Raw genomic sequence first — 21,009 nt, forward strand, 5'->3', positions numbered from 1 at the left:
AGCTGCGTACACTGGAATACAAACTCCATGAAGGCAGGATGTTTGGGAAGTTTTCTTTCTTTATTCACGGCTGTATCCTTAATACCTAGAGCAGTTCAGGGCACATAGTGGGTAGTCAACACATCTGCTGAAAGAATAAATAAATCAATACAGCTCAAAGGCTATTTCCACAGGGGCCAGTGTCTCCCTATCACAAGACCTCAGAGAAGAGGGAGGCCAGTGTGGGTTCCAGAATAGACAGGGAAAACCATATGGCCAAAGGACTGAAATTAGGTTTGAAAGGGTGAGGGCGATTGAGAAAAGCTGATGGGCATAGGGAGAGTCTCATATCAAATTGAAGATTCACATATTCATTCAGACACATATACTAAACAACTAAAGAAAGTTTAGTAGATGTTCCAACAAAAGGAGAATAAATAAAATGTAGTATAATACAATGGAATACTACACAGAAATACAATTAAAAGGCTAAATTCTTAATACATACAATACACATGAATCTCCCATACATTATGTCATGCAAAAGAAGTCAGACACAGGTTGGGTGTGGTGGCTCATGCCTGTAATCCCAGCACTTTGGGAAGCCAAGGTAGGCAGATGGCTTGAGCTCAGGAGTTCAAGACCAGGCTGAGCAACATGGCACAACCCCATCTCCACACACACACAAAATAATACAAAAATTAGCTGGGTGCAGTGGCACATGCCTATAGTCCCAGCTACTCAGAAGGCTGAGGTGAGAGGATGACTTGAGCCCAGGAGGTGGAGGTTGCACTGAGCCAAAATTGTACCACTGCACTCTAGCCTGGGCGAAAGAAGTCAGACACAAAAGAGTATGCCTTGCATGATTCCATTTATATGAAAGCCAAGAATAGGTAAGAATTAACCAAAACTAACAGAAGTTAGAACAGTGGTTACTTGGCAAGGGGAAGGCATCACTGACTGGGAAGAGGCACAAGGGAACTTTCTGGGATGATGAAAAAGGTTCTTGATCTTGACCTGGGTGATAGTTACCCAGGTGTGTACTTGTATAAAAATATATTGGGCTATATACTTCACATTTGTCTATTTATGCACCTGTACCTATTTCATACCTCAATTTTTTTTAAGAGACAGAGTCTTACTCTGTTGTTCAGGCTGGAGTACAGTGACACAATTGTAGCTCACTGCAGCCTCAAACTCCTGGGCTCAAGCAATCCTCCAGCCTCAGCCTCCTGAGTGGCTAGGATTATAGGCGTGTGCCACCACACCAGGTTAATTTTTATTTTATTTTTTTAATAGAGATGGGCCCTTGCTACCACAGGCTGGTCTCAAACTCCCAACTTCAAACAATCCTCCTGCTTCAGCCTTCCAAAGTACTGGGATTCAAGGTGTGGGCCACTGTGCCAGGAATCAATTTTTTTAAAGAACCAAAAACAAGCTGATGCTCAAAAAGTGTTTTTGAAAAACACAGATCTAAACAATATCTTATACAAAGGAAAATATTTTCCAGGAGCACCAGTGGTTCCATCTTGGAGCTTGGGAAAAAAGGTCCTCCAGCCTTCACTATCTATCTGACAAAGGTCAGAAAGGCCCAAGCAAATGGCCAAGGCCTATGAAGGTGAAAAATGTTCAAAATACAAGAGTATAGCATGGATCCCACACCTAGGAGGTTGTGGCCTGGTGGGAGGCTGCATGGAGCCTCTATTCCATGCCAGGTGAGCTATAGGAAAGCAGAGCTAGGTCATACAGTTCCAGCCAGGTGCCCATCTGGTTCTGAGGCCCTCTGAAGGGGCCTGTCTGTTGGATTCTGCCACAGAGCATAGAACCGGACTTAGGATCTAATCTGTCTTCCTAATAAGCCAGGCAGAGACTGGTTGAGTTAGCCCAACTCTGGGCTAAGGTGAAAGTCTCAGAACATACAGCCCCTCCAGCCAACAAGGAAAAGGTGATAAGACCCTCGTCCATGGTCAAGGGGAGAGCCTCATATCAAACCCAGGGCCAGAACCAAGGCAGCAACACTTGCTTCTGGACCAGTCAAGCAATAAAGAACCACTCAGTTATCAATTCAGGCCAAAGCATGAGGCTCCTACTGCCTTGAACATCTCGAAGCCTGATCAGTCGTTAAGCAAGTATCTTTATCTTTTATCAGGGTTTTCATTGAGCAGAATTTCCATTCCAGGGGTTCCTATAATCAATACAATGATTTAGACCCTCTGACACCTTCCTAGTGAGTGAGGAAATGAGGTTGCCACTGGGGTTTCACCCTACAGCCTAGAAGTGCCCAGAAAGTGGAACCCCAGAGGGACTGTCTGCCATGGAGGAGCTGTGCTTGTTGATCAGACAACAGAGCTTCTCTCCCAGTCCCTGTTGATGCACAAAGTTCTTTCAGAGCAGAGCAACTATCCCGAACTCAGGATCTGAGGGAAGGACATGGGGTGAGACATCTGTTGACTTGCAGCTCCAGGATCACATGGATAAGTGTGAAGGGAGCCAAGGTTGGGAAACAGAAGAACTGCTTTGGCTCCACAGAAACCTGCTCCTACCCTCAGGCCTACAGCTAGGAAATGGTTAATCCCCAGCCAAGCCCACCATCAGGAACCCCTTTAGTGCCAGTTCTGGGCCCAGGGACATGTACAGGAGGGGGCTTTCATGTTTGTGAGTAGGTTAGCCCCAGGGGCATCAGGCAGAGGGGGAGCACCCCTCGCTCCTCCAAGCCCAAGAACTCTCAGCCCAAGGATCTGTCAGGCTAACGAGGCTACCCCACCACCACTCCATCTAAGCGTGGCAGGCTGCACCGCACGACTGGCTTCAGGTGGCTCTTCTTTAATTAATGGCATCCCGGGCTCTGCAGGGAGCTTCACCCCACAATGAATGGCCCTCTCTCATTAGAGGCAAGCCTGCCATGATGTATTCAGGGTGAGGGCCAGGATTCATTTCCCTGTCTGTGGGTTGGGGATGGAAGGGAGGGGAGAGGCAGCAGGAAGAGATTTATATCGAGTGACTTGGATTAGCTGCAGCTGAAACATGACCCCATCAACTCACGCTGCCTTCCTGGGGCTAACCCAGTGCACCTCTGCTGACGAGAGGGCTCTAGGGAAACTGAAGGGAGGGCAGAAGGTCTGGTTCCCATTCTCTCTGAGCTCAGACTACAACTCTAAGACCCAGAATTCCTATACAACTTTCAGAACCTCCTCCCTCTGCTCCTAAAGTGCACAGGGAGCCTGGGCTGATTCTGAGCCGACCTTACCCATCAAGAGACTTTGCATGGCCAGGAAGCTGACCCACTGCCCTCATGTCTACAGGACTGACACCCTGACTATGGCCTCAGTTGGCTCTTCTGTTTTTGTGGCAAGCAATACCCTCATTCCTTACCTCAGAGAAGGAAGCCACGACATAGTTTGCCCCCATAACTGCTGTCTGGATAGGACCCAAATATTCTCCCACAGGGCATCTCAGACCTCAGGCCACCCCGCACTAGGGAAAAGCCTCCAGGCATCCATCTGACACAAAAACATGCCATCAGCCATCACTTCACTATGATGATCCATTACACTGAACCCCACCTCCAGGGTGGGGAGGTTCTGGGCACACTATTCTCCTTCCCTCCACTGCCCTCACACAACCACTCCAGTGGCTGAGCAAGGGGAACTGGGGTCTTCTAGACAAAAAGAAAAATTTGGGCCTTTGGCTATCCAAGTTTCCAATGTACTTCTCACACGACTTGGAAAGAAGGTCACCCTGTACTCTGCTAGCCACATAGCTGGTTATAAGCCTAGGAGTCAGGTTGATTCAAGCTGGTAGCAAACAGCACACAGCCCTACAAATTCCTCTTGCAAATATCACTAAACTTGACTTTCAACTTTGCTTGTGCTTGGGAGAAAATACTTCAGAACCTGCCCTCCTTCCATTCTCAGCCCCCTTAGAATGCCCAATTCACTAAGAGAGCTGGAGGATGGGCTTTCACCTGTTCCTGTCAGCCAATCACAAGGCTGCCTGGCAGGCCTGCTGTGTCCCTAGGAAGGCCGGACAATGCCTATCATCTGCACCCATTCATTCCATGTCATCCATGCTTCTTCCTGGCCCTTGCGGAGGAGCATTCATATCTCTTTCCTTACCTACTCAGAAAGAGATGTAGCTCAGTTCCGCTTTGCTAAGCCCTATTTGGCAATATGTCTAAACACATGCAAACTTAATTAGTTCAGGAGGGGAGCCCAAGCGCTTGCAAAGACAGATAAAAGTAATGGGAAATGAGACAAGTCAGGACTGGCAGGGAGTTCTTACTCAAGCCCCTTCCCCCAGCAGGCTGGTAATCAAAGGTGATGCCGTTTAGTGCTGGTACCAACTGGCTCACCTGTGGGCAAGGGGCAAGGCTCTTGTGAGCCTAGTGACACAGTGCGATGCCCCATGTGCTTCCAAACATAAATACAGGATAGAGGTGCCCAAAGTGGGATGTTGGCTGGAGTTTCCTTAAAACAGACCTGAAGATTCATTCATTTGTAACCCTGAAAAGAGGCTCTCAGGCAGCCCCAAACCATCCCCACCACATCTCCTGGCTAATTGGGCTCCCATATCAAATGAACATAACAGTCCACACCTCTACCAATACCAAACAAGAAACCAGTAGCCTAGGGTGTCAGAAAACATCCTGAGGCTCTGCCACTCAGTGCGAACAAAGGAGAGGAGGAGGGGCATTCCCACTGCATCACCAAGCCACAGCCCATGAAGGAGGATGGTTAGACAGGATGGTGGTTAAACACATGGTTCTAGAGTCAGAATGCCCAGGTTCAAATCCCTGCCCTGCCACTAACAGTTTATGTGCCCTTGACAAATTATTTACCACTCCAGGCTCCAGTTTCCTCATTTGTTAAAAAAGGGTTATAAAATGAACTTATTTCACAGAACTGTGGTAAGGACTAAACGATATCATATGTATAAACAGCACAATGGGGCTCCTGGTACATAATAAGTGCTCAGTAAACACTGTCTATCTTTATTCTCTGTTGTTTACTTTTCCAGGAGTCCCAACCCTCAGTTCTGGAGGCACAAATCTCTCAAGAGAAAGCATTTTGCATTGCTTTTGGGACCAAGCTCCTCCTCCCTGGCCTAGGCCTGTGGGCTATCTCACCCAGTACCCACCATGGAGGGCCCAACACACAGTGGCAGTGGGGAAACTCAGGGCTTCCTGACATTAGCAGCATAGTTCTCTAACTCTTCACATTCAGGTTGGTGTAGCAAGGCCCAAGAATTCCACCTCTGGGCCATTTGTCCTGTACACTGGCAACGAATGCTTCCTGAATCTACCTATTAACAGTCCTCTGTCATTCTTCCTGAGCAGAGATTACACAGGACCACTCCATTACTTAGTTGACACTTATTCAACAATTATTTCTTGAACAACTACATGTCAAGCCTTGTCCTTGTCCTAGGGTTACAACAGTGTTCATAATCTAGTGAGAGAGACAGACATGCAGAGGCAGCCACGGCACCATTTTATGTATTAATATGTACATGTGCTCCAGGAACACAAAGGAAGGCACCTAGAGAAAGAAGAGGGATCACTAGGAACTGGCCAGCTTGTGCATGTGGCTGGTGGGGAGGGGTCCAGGACTTGCACGGAGAGTATTGAGAGGTGAGGCTAAAGATGTAAGCAAGAACCTTGAAAGTCTCAATAAACAGTGTAGACTTCACCCTTGAGGGCAAGGGCAAACCTTGAAGGGTGTTAAGCAGAGGCATGACATAATCTGCTGCAATTAGGAGAATGGAATAGAAGCAGCAAAACTGGAGTCAAAGAGACTAGTTAGAAGGCTTTTGTAGTAATCCAAGAAGAATATAATCATCTTGACTAGGACAGGGCAGTAGGGATGGGAAGAAAGGAATACATCTGAGAAAGCTCTGGGAGGCAGAATCAACAGGATCTGGCAATTAATTGGTGTGGCTCGAGAAGGGATAATTCTCAGATTTCCAACAGAACAACTCAGTAGATGGTGCCAGTCATTATTTGAGGGAATGCTGGAGGGCAGAGTGTGAGGAAAACGATGACATCTGAGCTTGAAGGGGCCTGTGGACATCTAGGTGGAGATGTAGAGTAGGTAGCTAGATATGCAGGTGTGGCGTTTAGGTGGCAGATGAAATTGATTCCTTTTCTCCAGTTGGAGAAAAAGATTAGAAGAAATCAGCATACAGAGGATAGTTGAAGCTATGGCAAAAGATGAGATCACTCTAGTAAGTGTGAATGTGCAGAATAAACAGAAAAAACAATCAGGATAGAGATCAAAGAAACACCACTGTTTAAGAAACACCAACATGAAAAAAAGAAGGAAGAAAGTATTCACATCTCCACAAGTGACTGAGGAGGAGAAGCCAGAGAAATAGAAGACATAACAAAAGTAAAAATAAAGATGATTTCAAGAAGGATGAAGCAGTCAACTCTGTTGAGCAATGCCAAGAGCACCCAGCCCGACCCAGAGCCAGCATGTCCCTAGATGCTGGGGACTTCCAGCCAATTTCCACACACCCACAGGACGGTCACTACCCCACAGTGCTCGCCCAGGTGTGTGGTTCCATCATGGCACCTTTCACTCCAGATAACAGCAGTCTCTTCCGTGGTCCTGACAGCTTGACAGCAGCCTCAAGGGAACCTGAGTAGCCCCTGCTGAGTGCATGCTCCCCATCTCCAACGGTGACAATGTAATCGGGGCAAGTATCTTTCCATCTCCAGACCTCCTAAAACCTGAAGTGAACTCCAGGTCCACACCTGCAAAGCACAGCCAGAATGTAGTACGCATACCCCAGCAAGAGGACAGGGGAAAAACAAGGAAGACAAATGCCAGCATTTATGTGTTCAACCTCCCTCCTCCCTCTAGGGGGAGGAAAACTTCCTGCTCCAAAACTGAGGCTGCTCCTAGATGAGAGTCCTCTCACCAGACTCTGGGCAGGCCTCCGGCCCCTATTCCACCAGAGAACAGCATCTGATTCTCCTGACCCTCTCTAAGGAGCCTCTTCTCAGACTTCCAGGGTCAGGGCCTCCCTCAGGCCAGCTCTTTCCCTCTTCCCAATCTTCTTTCTTCTCAGACTCACAGCCCACTAGGAAAGCCTCTATGCTAGCTTCTCAGTCATGCTGTGCTATTTGGCTGGTCAATCTGGATTTTCAAGCTACAGGCTAAAATCTAAGTTCCTCAAGTGGGTGCCTGCACAGGTGTCCCTCCTCAGTCTACACCGGCGCTACCCCCACCACCATACCAAAGATGGAGCCCCTTGAAAGAGGCACTCCCTACCTGGGTAAGCAGAGAAACTACACTAAACCCTATCAGGAGCTTTAAGAAACACCAAGCAAGGCGAAAGAAAAAGCAGGGCAGATAGGGAAGGCAAGTTGACCAAGAGCCAGATCCACAAGTGTTGTTTCTTGAAAAACTTGAGAGGGAAGATTAAATCCACACTCACTAAATAAAAACTTGGCTTAGCAGGATCTGTGACTGTGGCATCAAAGCCCACGTAAACTTGGAGAATCAACTCATCTGGCTTTGACAAAAGATGGACATAAAATGATTTGTCAGGACAGGAGCAGATTTCTTTTCTCTAGTGGGATTTCTGCAGCCACTTCAGTTCCCATTTCTCAGTGGCCCACTAATCAGCCCCTTTCCAACAAAAGTGATGTGAAGCTGGCTAGGGGGAGAAGGGGAGCAGGAGGTAAAGACAGCAATGAGAAGGAGCCATAGCTTCCAGAAACTAGAGTGTGAAATGAAAATGTTTGCTGAATTCCTTAGACTTAGTTACATCTGAAAATGGATGTCAAAATAAGAAGTAAGCCACATACTAACAAGTTGTGAGTGTCAATTTAACACCACCCTTGTCAGGCTCATCTGCAGCCTTTACCGGGCGCATAAAAAGGTGACGGCTCTGACGAGAGCCATCTGACGGGCCTCTGCCGAGAGTTTCCAGGAACACCGATTAGCTGTGCGCTGTCACGCAGCACTACTTAGGTTTCCTCTCCGGCTGTTTTTATTTTGTTACACATTTAATTAAGAGCCTTCCCAGCAGTTATGCAGAGACCTGCTTATAGAGGCAGCCACAGAGCTCCCTCCCCCAAGGCCTGCCACCTGCTTCCTTTCTGCATACCCTTTTCTGAAGCTTCATCGGCCTTCCCAGTCCAAACTCAAACCAGCCAACAAAGTCTGCCCTACCCATCTCTTTTGGAAACTACATGGTCTTAGAATTCAATTCTGTCTAGCTACATGTCTTAAGCTCTCTGAGCAACAAGGGGTTTTGGTTTGTTTCATCTACAAAAGAAAGACAATACCACTACCCACCAGAGATGGTAGTCAAGAGGTGTGGATATGGTAAGGTATGCGCTCATTAAAACTTGGCTTCCGCCGGGCACAGTGGCTCACGCCTATAATCCCAGCACCTTGGGAGGCCGAGGAGGGCGGATCATGAGGTCAAGAGATCGAGACCATCCTGGACAACACGGTAAAACCCCGTTCTCTACTAAAAAAAAAAAAAAAAAATTAGCTGGGCATGGTGGCATGTGCTACTTGGGAGGCTGAGGCAGGAGCATTGCTTGAACCCGGGAGGTGGAGTTTGCAGTGAGCCGAGCTCACACCACTGCACTCCAGCTTGGTGCCTGGCAACAGAGCGAGACTCTGTCTCAAAAAAAAAAAAAAAAAAAAAAAAAAAAAAAAAAAAAACTTGGCTTCCTTTCATATATGCTTGAGTTCCACAACCCAGCAGAGCAATCTCCTGAGTCACCAACACCTGTCCAGGGCCCACCGTGCTACAGAACAGGTCAGACCCAAAGAAGACAGCATCCTCTGAAATTCCCTCTCCATTTCATGGGGAGACCAACTCCAAGCTTATATAGTCTCCAACCTCGTGCACAGGAAAGTTTTCATATATACATATATGTACACATCGTGCACAGTGAAAGTAGAAGATTCTGAAATGCGTGTGTTTGGAAGGTGAAGATGGCAAAGAGAGAAAAATACTGGACGAATGGGAGTCCTGGTGAGGTTACCTGGAGGAAGCAGACCTCTGGACTGGGTCAAAGGGCCTTCTTCCTGGGCCATACGAACCCCAGAATTCTGGGAATCAGCCTGAAATTGGCCCCACCTTGAAGAGCTTCTCCTGGGCTACAGCGCTCCACGTTAAGTCCCTTCCTTACTTTAAGGACTCAAAGCTGCCCAGGACCCCATTAATAAGAACAAGAGCCTTCTTTCCTCCTCTCCTTCTCCATGAACTCCTCCTCTGATTCATATTTCCTTCTAGTCCCAGCCTGTATAATTTCCCTGACACAGAGGTGTCATATGAGAATATGGAGACCCTCTGGAGTAAACCAAAAGAGGTATAGTCAGTGTGTGTACACACGGGTGTGGGAGATGAGGTTTGTGTGTGCTCATGTGATTTGGGGCCTTTTCTTCCTCCTGTCTCACCTAGAAAGTTGGAGTCCAATAGCGGGCTTGACACCCATCAGGGTATATAACATCACCTCAATGCCTGGCATCCAAAAGGCTTACAAAGGGTCTTGGTGAGAAGATGACATCTGATGTGGTAGAAAATGTTACTCCAGAGCTACTATACTATACCCTTCACCAACATCCCACTGTATGCTCAAAAGTTCAAATACACACACACACACACACACACAAACACAGAGAGAGAGAGAGAGAATACTTGCTGCTACCTTCAGTCACAACGAACACAGAGGTAATCGATTCTATGACTCCTCAGCAAACAGTGCCCCCACCACCTCCATCCCACTTCAGTTCCCTGGGGGCCATCTGAAGCCACATATTCATGAGGGCAAACAAATGCACAAGTGTCAACCCAGCAAAGAAACCGGTTCTGTCTTCCGTAACTGGGACAGGATCAGGAGACAAAGGTAAAAAAGTAGTGGGGACAAAGGAAGAAAGAGGAGGCTGGTGACTTGGGCAGCTTCCCGGAAGCAGCCCTCTCTTATCCCACCACTGGGATCCCAGTTGGATCACCAGGGTCTTGCAGGCCAGATAAAGGGGCAGCATGGTATAATAGTTAAAAGCAAGGACCTGAGTTTGAATCCTGGCTCTGTATGTCCTTCGGTAAATTACTTAACCTTTCTGTGCCTTTATTTCCTCAGCTATAAAATAGGAAGAATAATAATGCCTACTTTATATGGTTGATAAATAAGTTACTATATTTCATTACATAATAAACACTGTATTTGGCTTCAGATTTTTTTTTTCAAGATGCTCTTTTACCTCCTCCCTTCCAAGGCAATAACATACAACCCCACAATTGGAAGGGCTGTCGTGAGCAGTGAGACCTGGCAAAGGCAGGAAGGCCCTAACCATCCAGGCAGACCCTTGACTCGCACACACACTGCTCCAGAGAGGCAGAAGGCAGGGCTCCCAACCCCCTTCTATCCCTGGTAGCCTCAAAGACTTGAAGAATCCCTCACCCAGCTGACTTGTAGACATTTAAGCCTCCAGAAGGCAACACCTGGTGCCACAGATTCCAAGTCCTGACAGCAAAGTAGCCCTTCTCATACTCACATGACTTTTAAGTCCCAGTCTCCACAGGTGACAAAAATTGACTTGACGTTTGGATCTAAGAGGCCTTCCTTCGCCATCCACTCATCGACCCTCTGAAAAGTACACAAGAACAGATGAGATTTTCCTTTTTTTTCCCCTGAGCCTGTGAAGAGCCACAACAGTGAAACGCAAATAAGCTGCTTGTAATCAGAGCAGGAGAAAATTGTAATCTTATCCAGCCATGGTCCCACTGTGGGCTCTCAGCCTTGGTCAGAACCACGGAAGCACTTGGAAGAGAACCCCTTCAGGAAGATCCCGCAGCCTGAGTGTGTAGCAGGAGGGAGCCCCTACAGTTGCCTATTGCCCGGCAGCCTGCCCCAGATCCCAGCAGGTCAGTCCAAATACCTTGCTCTGACGTGGCTATTCCTCTTATTGGTCCCCTGGGCTAGCACAGACAGGCTACTGTCCTGGGGCATGAGAACAGGCTAGAAGGAGGCCCCAGGCAGGGAATCCCACCCACAGCTTCACTCATTCATTTATTCACTTTACCCTTCTACCAAATGTTTATTAACCAAACTTATGAATTTGCTTATTCACCAAATGAAGGTGATGAACATTTTCACCTTCAGAAGAGGCTCCTTTACTGGGCTGGAGCCCCATCCCAACACCTGGGATAGTGCTGCCTGCTCCAGCTGCTAAAAGTTCAAAAACTGGCCCCTAACTTCATATTTCTCTTCTTCATGGTTGAGGATTCAAATTTAGCACGATATTTTAAGGCAGAGCTCAATTCCTACACAGGGAGAAAAACTGCTCCTAAACACTCTAAACTTTCTTTCCCTTCATCCCTTTGATCAGTTTTATTATTTGCGCTCACATTGGAAGTACAAATACTAAAATCAGTATACAACAAGAGAAATATAAACAATTCAAGGCCGGGCGCGGTGGCTCAGGCCTGTAATCCTAGGACTCTGGGAGGCCGAGGCAGGCAGATCACTTGAGGCCAGGAGTTTGAAACCAGCCTGTCCAACATGGCAAAACCCTGTCTCTACTAAAAATACAAAAATTAGCTGGGATTACACCTGTAATCCCAGCTACTTGGGAGGCTGAGGCACAAGAAAGCCCGGGAGGTGGAGGTTGCAGTGAGCTGAGATCACACCACTGCACTCCAGCCTGGGTAACAGAGTGAGACTCTGTAAAAAACAAATAAATAATAAATAAAAATAATTCATGAAGCATTGCCTATTTTTCAGAAGGTCCCAGGTACAGAGAGGTAATGCAACAGATCACATCACTGCTTCCACCCACGCAAGAAGATTATTTTTTAAGGCTATCTCACATAGTCGTTAAAAATGCAGGATTGGAAGCCAGATACATCTGGATTCCAACTCTTGGCTATTCCATATCCTGGCTGTGTCACTGATGGAGAGTTATTTAAAAGTCATGTAACCTCTGTGAACCTCAGTTTCCTTCATCTATAAAACTTTACACAGAGTTGTTCTGAGAATTAAATGTGATAATGTTTAAAGTACCTACCACAAAACAGGCAGTAGGCTGAGAAGGGGAGAAAGGCAGATCATCATAAACAAGACGCAGCAATGGACCCGTGACCACAGTACTACAGGACCAAGAAGAGGAAGTGGCTAGCCCTACCTTTTACAGGGAAAGGAGTCAGAAAAGGCTTCACAAAGAAGACAGTTGAACTAGGAACCTGACATGGTGGAACATAGAAAAGGATACTACAGGCAGAGACAAAGGTACATGCACAATAATTTTGTATTTGAAACAATTATCTGTTTAACATCTGGTTCCTTGCGACTATAAGCACCATGAAAACTCTGTCTCACTCACTGCCTTAATCTCTCACTCAGCACAGGATCTACTGAAGAGATATTTGCTGACTGACTGAAAACATGAGTAGGTAAAAGTTTAGGGTGACTGAAGTCCACAGTATATAGAAAGGAAGGACAGAGACTGGAGGACTAGGTTAGGCCAGACTGTGAAGGGCCTCGCCTCGTGTGCTCAGCAGGTGATAGAGAGTCCATGGATATCTTTAAGTATCTTAAGTAAGATTACTTCTAGCAGGTGTAGGCTGGCTCCCTGGATACCTCTGAGATGCCAGAGGCCTGGCCCATGCTAAAGTCACCCCTGACTAAGGCCAAGGATCCTACCTAGTTCCATGGCTACATCAGTCCTACCAACCAGAATGTCAGAGCTGCTCCCTGGTGCCAGGCTATGCAGACCACGTAGTCTCTAAACCCTCTTTACAGTCTGTACACCAGAGAATCCTCCTCAGCCAAAGAATCTCCCCAAAAGGCAAATTCTGGATCATCCACTGCTGAATGGTCTGTCTCCTCAGTTACTTTGGCCCAGCTCCTTGCATGTATGTGCACATATGCACACACACACACACACACATACGTGCGTGAATCCCTTCCCCAGGGTCACCTAAGAAAAGAGGTAAGGTGAAACTGGGGCTCCATAAATCAGCATAACGTCTCCCCCAGCTCACTGCTTTATATCCCCAAGTTAAGTGCCCCACATACTAGAGGGGCTCCCCGGTGCCCTAACTCCTGTGAAAGAGAGAGTAAGACACAACAGGACTGTCAGGAGGCCACACTCAGCAAAACTGGGCCCTCATCACGAGAAGCACTCAACACTCACTAGGGTCCCTGGAAGCTTAGGACTTAGCAGCTATTTAGTGAGCATCTTTTACTATGAGCCCGTCCAGGGAAGGGATACTACATTTTGAATCAGGCCTGTCCTTTTCCTTTCCTTCTCTGCTTGAATGAATAAGGGTTGGAGGAACCACCAACACCTCAATCAGCTGGGTCAGCCATCCCAGTTACTGAAGTTCTTCTAGTGGGGTCCAGGCTGAGCTCTACTTAGAACAAATCAATCGGGTAAACATCTAGCTGGCTGCCTGCTAAGGGCCTTGGTTGGGACAAGAAACAAGCTCTTTAGCTCTAGAACCAACTCAGGACTAATGAGATGAAGCAGAGCCTGGTCTGGTCTCCTAGTCCTTCCAGAAACTCTCTATTCAGGCTGATACCAGGAATCTTCCCTCCTTACCAACAAAGTATGTAGAAGTAGCAGAAAGTAGCTTCCTGGGTGAGACTCAGATTCTGTGAGTGCCCTGCTTCAGGGCTGGCCTAGGGTTAGCAGGGGGTTGCCTCCTGAAGACCATATCTCCTCCTCAACTGGGGTCATTGAGAAAAAAACCCATAACCTCAACAGTCCTGGTTTGGTGCTGGCCCAGAGCAAGTATCTTCTTCCAGGATCCCAGCTACAGATGTTCCAGGAAAAAGCTGCCTGTCTTCAGGCATCCCTCAGGAGCCAGGCCCTGGCTGGGGATGATGGCTGGGACTGAGAAAAGAAAGAGCTCTCTGTCTCTTTGAGTCTGGTTTATCAGGGACAGTCCATACTAAGGAGCTCCCTTGGTCACAGGAATGAGTCTCTTCAAAAAAAGGAGGTCAGTATGGCTGGGAAGCTTCTCAGAGCTCATATTCTCTTCTCCCAATCTACTACAGGTGCCCAAACCTGACCCCCAAAACCAGACTGGTCACAAAGCCTGGGTTCCCACACTCCCAGGAATAGGAAATACACTCTGCCACTAAGGTGAGTCTAAACTTGCCTCTCTGACCCTGGCTCCTTTCTTGGGGGCCCCACGAAATTCAATCTGCATCTCTCTCCTCCGTGGGACAGGATGTCTTGGCTAAAGAAACATATCTTGCCCTGCTCCCTGCCACTATACTACTTCCTCTAGGCTGCACACCTCCAGTGCAGATGTGCCCTGCTATTCCTGCAGATACTCTGCTTTCTCCTATGCTTTGATAAGGTTTGAGCTTCGGCTTTATTGGTCTTAAAAATAAATAAAGAGCCTAATGAGATCCATAGGCTTTTTCTCTTCTCCCCTCTCTCTATAAAGAAAGAAATGGGAGGGGGACCTTCTCCCCCTGTGAAAACCTCCAGGCCAGAGGAGGGTGGAAGACAAGCTAAGACCAAGCACTGCCCTTCCTTATTCCCTTGGGCCACAGTGCAAGAAACAGCATCTTAACCTTTTCTAGCTCCCCGAGGAGAACATCCTAGAAGTGTGGTCTCTGCCAAGGGTTTTAAAGTCTTTAATTTGATTTCCCTCACATAGGCAACTGTTGTAATTATTCTGATTAGGAATCATTACCCAGTGCAGCCTCTGCACCCGACAGGCACAATGCATCCAGCGGCAAGCTGCAGTGGGGCAGGCAGGCCCGGCCATAGCTCCTGGAGGAGCTCACAGCAAACAAAAGTCATCGATGGGGAGTTCTGGGTGAGTTAATGAAGTGCTCACATGCCACAAGAAGCCAACACTAAAGCTAAACAAAAACACCTCCAGTCCCCGGGGCTAGTCCCACCATGCCACAGCCCAGCTCCCCTACTCCCCAGCCTACCTAATGTAGGCTACCCTAGAGCCAGCCAGCACAGGGCCATAGGCCAGGAAGGGGTGGGGGCCCCTCTGCCTGACTCCTGGCAGCAGTGGGACATCTTGTCAGAAACCCTGACGGGAACAGCTGGAGATGACAGATCAATGGTTCAATACTCTCAACAGCATGTCACTGATGTGACAGCAAATGTTATTCTAATCAAGCCATAATCATAGTCAAATTACACGGCTACATTCTCAGGAGGGGAGGGAGAGAAAGGCAGCAGGAAGGGGTCAGAGGTCAGGAATTAAAGGTCATTCAACCTACCTCCAGCACTTGCTGCAGGCTTGGCTGACCATCCACCATGGCTTGAATAATCCCGGTGAGCTGAAAGGAAAGAGAAATAGCCAATGGGTGGAAAACCAGGGTGTAGGGACTCAAGGCTAAACTGGACCCTTTCCTTTTTGTTTTTCTCCTTCTGCTGTAAAGGGCTCTGATCTGGCACTGCTTTAGGTTCAGAGCCCAACTAGAAGCCTTGGGAATAAACTCCCAGGACCCAGGACACAATGTGAGCTGCTCCCATGAAATCCTGCCCTGAGATAGATGTATACATACATATGCTGACCACAAGGTGTATTCTCATACCTGCTTCAGCTTTCATTTTGCAAACAAATTGACGTTACGTATCTTTTGTATTCAACAGGTTCAATAACTTTCCACAATTACAGTCTCAAATTCAGATCCTAACTTCACAGAAGTTCTCGTAAAACTTGGGGAGTGCTCATACAGGACAGGCACACTTGACTTCAAGTGTACCCCTTCTCTGAGCCTCAATGTCCAGCACTGCCCTCTGCCACACTCTCCCTAACACCTTCCCTAACATCCATGAAGTCCCACAGGCACCTATCCTTCACCCTGCACATGTGGGCCCTCAATATGAACCAGCCAAGCAAGAAACGGAGTCACCTTTAACTGACGGGGAAACTAAGACAAAAAGGCCCTATGTTCAGAATATGGCCTAGAGAATTTCTGACTCAGGCCTATACTCCACCTAGGTCAGGACTGGGTTCAAACAAGCTTGTTGTTTTGCTTTGCTTTGGTTTGGTTTTAAGTAAAAATATCCCTCAGGTACAGACTAGAGATAGATTGCCTACAAGGATGTGAGGGCATGAGGCTTCCATGTCCTGGACATCAACGGGAAATCACCACCCCCAGCATGTCCCTGGCTACTTCCAGAAAGAGCAGTATCTCAGGCTTGCTTGGAAACTTCCTTTTTTAAAGTGTGCTGGGGGGGGGAGATTAAACTCCAATTAAACTATAATTACACTTAATGAATACCAAATACCCAACACACAGAAATCACTGGCTCTAAGAGGGAAGGTTATTTTCTCATGGCGACTTACATGGAATGGTAATATACACCTTTTAGGGAAGAAATTTTCATTTTAAAAATGCTGAGCTTCTCTAGGTGGGTTTCTGTAGTTCATCAAATCATTATTAGGTGGTATTTTAAGGAAGTGTAAGGACACAGCCACTCTATTTTATATTCCAGAAACTGTTTTTATATTAATCTGTATTTTAATTGGGTAACAGCTGCTGCCTACAGACTTCCCATGGTCTAAAAGGAAAATAAATTAGAAAGATTAACTACACTGTTGTTTCGCAAAGCTTTAACCCACAGCATGCCCACCCGGCTGGCACCTCCACACCCTTTCCTTGCTTGGAAGACCAAAGAACTGCCCAGTAGAGGGAGGGCCTGAGTCAAAGTGAAGAAAACATGGTCTGCTAAGGGCTGGGGGGCTGGGAGTGGGGAAGTGCCCTTGGTCAGCAGCTTCAATAATCCTGGAGTACAAAGGACTCCTCCTTTTATTTAGTCAACAACTATTCATAGAGAGCCTACTATGGGCTGGGCTGCATTATAGGAATCAGGAATCTGGCAGTGAAGGAAAATGTAAAAACTCTGCCCTCATGGAATGTGTGTTCTCCGCAGCCCCCTCCTAGGCCTAGCCCCAACTAGTACTCAGAGCCTGTACGCCTTCCAGAGCCACAAACTGAGCAGGCAGTTGCCCTATGTTTTGCCTTGGGCATGAAGGGGCCAAAGAGAGTCAGGAGGAGGCTTATTACCGGTCCCAGATTAGTGACAGACACCCACAGGCCCACCGCTGCCCGTTCTGGCCCAGCTTCTCTCCTGCTAAGCCTGGGGCTTAGATACATCTTCAAGCTTGGAGACAGGGCTTCGGATCAGGACCATCCTGGAAAAGGGGGACCACAGCTACTCTCACTTCTTAGGAAGCTCTAGGGTTGCAATGTTAGTCTTGTGTCTGGTCTGAGTTGCAGGGGGCAAGATTAGGTCCACTCCTTCCTTTGGTTCCCACCAAGGGTCACTCAGATGAGCTGAATGCCAAGGGCTTCAAGAAAGTCTCACTCACACAGGAAACCAACGCACCCTTGCCAAGAACCCTCAGTTCCTGGAGGTAAGGCTTAGGTCAGCACCTATGTACCCCATAAGCACCTGCCCCGGGCCCCAGTAAGATCACTGATGTGGGGCAAGAAAATCATGACACCAAAATGGAAAACCAGGGTGCTGCTCAGGTGTTCTGCTGCAGGATGTCTCACTGCAGACTAAGCCCACCTCTCCCACCTGGAGCAGGGGGAATGGAGCTCCATCATCCTGGGGCTTTCACAAACTCCACTCCAGTCCTCAGTGATCCTAGAATCATCAGCCTGGGAGGAGCCTAGTGAGGTCAGCTCCTTTTCTCACCATGTTCCCAGACAACAGCCATTTTCATTTGGGGCCCAGCAAGGCAAGGCTCACAGCTGAGTTCCTCAAGAATCTGCATTTAGCCCCCAGAGACACAGGGGGCTTGAACTGTTGGCTCAGCTAGACAAGCCTTCTCAGGGAAGGCCTCAGGCCCCTGTATTAATCCCTCCAACGATGGACCACCCCTTATCAGCTCTGCCAAGGCAATGGACAAAGAAGGGATGAAATTAAAGTTAGTTCCGGGCTGTGTGTGGTGGCTTTGCCTGCAATCCCAGCACTTTGGGAGGCTAAGGCAGGAGGACTGCTTGAGCCCAAGAGTTTGAGAACAGCCTGGGCAACATAGAGACCCCATCTTTTTTTTTTTTTTAAGTGAAAATTAGTTCCTGTACCTGATACTAACAACCTATAAGACACCTGTAAGGCTTATACAAGATGCTATGAAGGAACATGACAATTTTATCAAACTAATACTGGGAAGTTCTATCTTAGGCCTAACTTAAATCCTTCATGTTACAGTTTAAGCCATGTCCCACTTGGGTTAATATGTATTTGTGAAAAGCTTTTACATCCTCACAACAAAAGGTACTAGAGCAAAGCCAAGTATTATTAAGCTGAGAACCAGGGCTCACAGGCTAAACAGAGCTCAGAGACCTTAGGCACTTAAAGCAGGAGAGGTGAGAGGAAGAATTAATGTGTGCTCTGTGGCTCCTTTCACTGAGGGATTACAGATTAACTCCCACTTCTCCAGACTCAGAAACCACAAGGCAAGGGGCTTTTGACCCTGACTGATAACATGGCTGGTTACTGAGATCCCCTACCCTCACAAGGGCTTTGTCCAGGAGTGAGCTGGCTTCATCATAAACACTAGCAACTCCAGGAAGCAGCCCAGGAAACTCAGTGCCAATAGCATGTCAGCATCCAGCGTTTTCTCCTTTCACAGTTTATCTCCAACACAATCGTATTCTGACACCAAGACAGTTTGTTGATTACATAAGCACTTGTCTCTGGTGTGCAATCTGATAATCAGACCCACTCTTTCTCCTCAGACAAAGAGACCAATAAATCTCACCCTTTATAAGTACAGGTGCAAGACAAAGCCCTTTACCGGCATTTAGCAAAATGAGTATTTCTCTAGTTTTTTACATGACAACAACAACAAAAAGAAGACATGGTTAGGGACTGTGCAGCAGCCCAGCTGCTAGAGACAGAGATTTGATGAGCTGGAGCAGATTCTAGAAGTCACAGGGAAAGGGCTTGGGAAGGAATGAAACACATCCCATCCTATCTCTGTCAGAACCATGTCTCCAGGCTATGAACTGAAACTAAGAAAGGACCTTAAGAAGAGTACTAACACATTCCTAATATGAAGCAGTAAGAATCTCTCTGTGTGTGCTAGGGACTCACTCAAAGTGGAATCCTTCTTCCTACTGTACAGCACTGAGCCTGCTTCTCTCCCCACACAAGCATGTGCCCAAGTGTGTGCACGTGTCATATGCATGTGCAGGCGCACACACACACACACACACAGAGGCTGGGGTTCTTAAGAACTTCTGGTGCACAACAGAGAAAATCCTGCCAAAAGAACTACTTAAGTATAATCTGGATGCTTGGGGTTGTTCCTCACACTTACTAACGAGAGATTTTCTCTGGTTGGAATGACCTCCACCCCTACCCCCAAAGGCAGCAACTGCCAGGTCGGATGAGGTCTCAGAACAACAGCCCCCATTCTTTGTCTATGCCTCTTGAGATACAATTCCATCTGGTATGGAGACAGAGCAATATTTACATAATTTGAGGTTTTCCAACAAGACTTTACTTACTCAAAATAACAAGTCAGCAGTACAGTGGTTTTGGGGGGAGACAGAAAATAACTCCTTGACAATGTTCATTCATTTAAGGAACACATATCAAGTGTTTACTTGGTAGCAGCCCCTAATGATGGGACAAAGTTGAATCAGGTCTAGTTTCTGCCCTCAAGGAACTTATAGTCTAGTGAAGAGACAGATAAATAATTATAGCATAAAGTATCTGATCAGTTCTGTGTCGGGGTAAGCACAACTCAATCTGGGGATCAGGGAAAGTGACCCTAAGCAGAATCCTGGAGGTCAAGCAGGAGTTGGCGAGGAGAGTGGGAACCCTGTGCAGGCAAAGACCATCATGTGAAAAGATGGATTGTAAGAGGGCAACCTCTGGGTGAGGGGAGCTAGGTGGGAGATGAAGCAGGGAGATATAAGGCTGGCCAAAAAATAAGGGACAAGATCATGTAGAGTTTTAAGCTCCAGAAACCTGAGACAAAATGGCAGACCCAGTGCCTACAGAACAACCACATTTTCACATTTAGAACAGGCTTCATAATAAGGATCCCAATCACCACTTCTACTCCCCTCCAAATTATGTATGTGCATCCTTGGGTGAAGCTTTCCAGAATGAAGAAACTGTTCATCATAGCCTCACAATCCGTCCTCCTATCCCCACAAAAAAGTAGCAGCAGTAGCCTTACTCTAAAAGAAGTCCCTCTTCCGACACTCTCAAAGCATCCACTCCGCCCAGGGTCCAGCTCCAGCAGAATTCTGTACCATTCCTAAACAGGTAGCAAACTTTTCACAATTTGGGCCTGCCTGTCTATGCAAGGACAAGAGGACATTAGCCTTTCAGGCCAGTGGAGGGCTCAGGAAAATGGCTGGCTAAAGGAAGTCATTCCTTCCCTTCCCATAAGAAAGGGAATTTCATCATCATTAAAATGATGATTTTTCAAAAGAAGCAGAAAAGTCAGATTAGCGCCCCCTGGTGGTATAGGTAAATCTCAGGGGAAAGGGGAAAACACAGTGGAGAAAAAGAGAACCAGAACCCAACATCATCAGTTGGAATAACAAAAGACTTAAGAGGCTAGGCACCTTCCCGGATGGATGCCTGCAACAAAAGGCCTACCTGGGTCAGCTGGCAAACACTGGTATCGAATTCAGGAGCAACCTCGAGACCTCATATCTGGGCTAAGTCAGTCTCAGGGCCCATGGAGCCCTCCCACCAGGGTCAGGCAGCCTTGTCCCCAGCCTCCTCAACAAGGAGATTATCTGGGAGATTATAACTTGAGAACCCCTTTCCACCTATTTCATTTACATGTAGAAGATGGGTCTCTAAATGAAGGCACAAAGTCTCTAACGTACCTCAACCCCAGACTCTTAAAAGATTCTCATCACCCCTGCTACTATACATTCTTAACCCCTGACTGCACCACAACCTGTGGGCCACCACTGAGTGCATTACATGACATGTCACAGGGAAACAGCCACAGAAGGCTTCACACAGTCCTGGGAGTCAGAACTTGAAGGGGCTCCTCCCCACTGCCAATAGCTCTTTTGAGCCTCCAGCA

The 21,009-nt window shown here is 47.3% G+C and overlaps 1 protein-coding gene across 9 annotated transcripts in view; it reads right to left on the minus strand.

Annotated features, from left to right (window-relative positions):
* ERI3 (ERI1 exoribonuclease family member 3) overlaps positions 1-21,009 on the minus strand; it is a 134,390-nt gene that overhangs the window by 76,950 nt on the left and 36,431 nt on the right. For all 9 annotated transcript variants that reach the window (XM_021673339.2, XM_012434661.2, XM_012434658.2 and 6 more), the window contains 2 exons: positions 15,206-15,265; positions 10,503-10,594 (listed from right to left, as the gene is read on the minus strand). In XM_021673339.2, coding sequence (XP_021529014.1) covers positions 10,503-10,594; positions 15,206-15,265 — 152 coding nt within the window. The remainder of the gene's footprint in view (positions 1-10,502; positions 10,595-15,205; positions 15,266-21,009) is intronic.

This window comes from Aotus nancymaae, unplaced genomic scaffold (genome assembly GCF_030222135.1).
Source record: "Aotus nancymaae isolate 86718 unplaced genomic scaffold, 86718_ANA_hifiasm-v0.15.2.pri h1tg000007l, whole genome shotgun sequence".
Lineage (NCBI taxonomy): Eukaryota > Metazoa > Chordata > Mammalia > Primates > Aotidae > Aotus > Aotus nancymaae.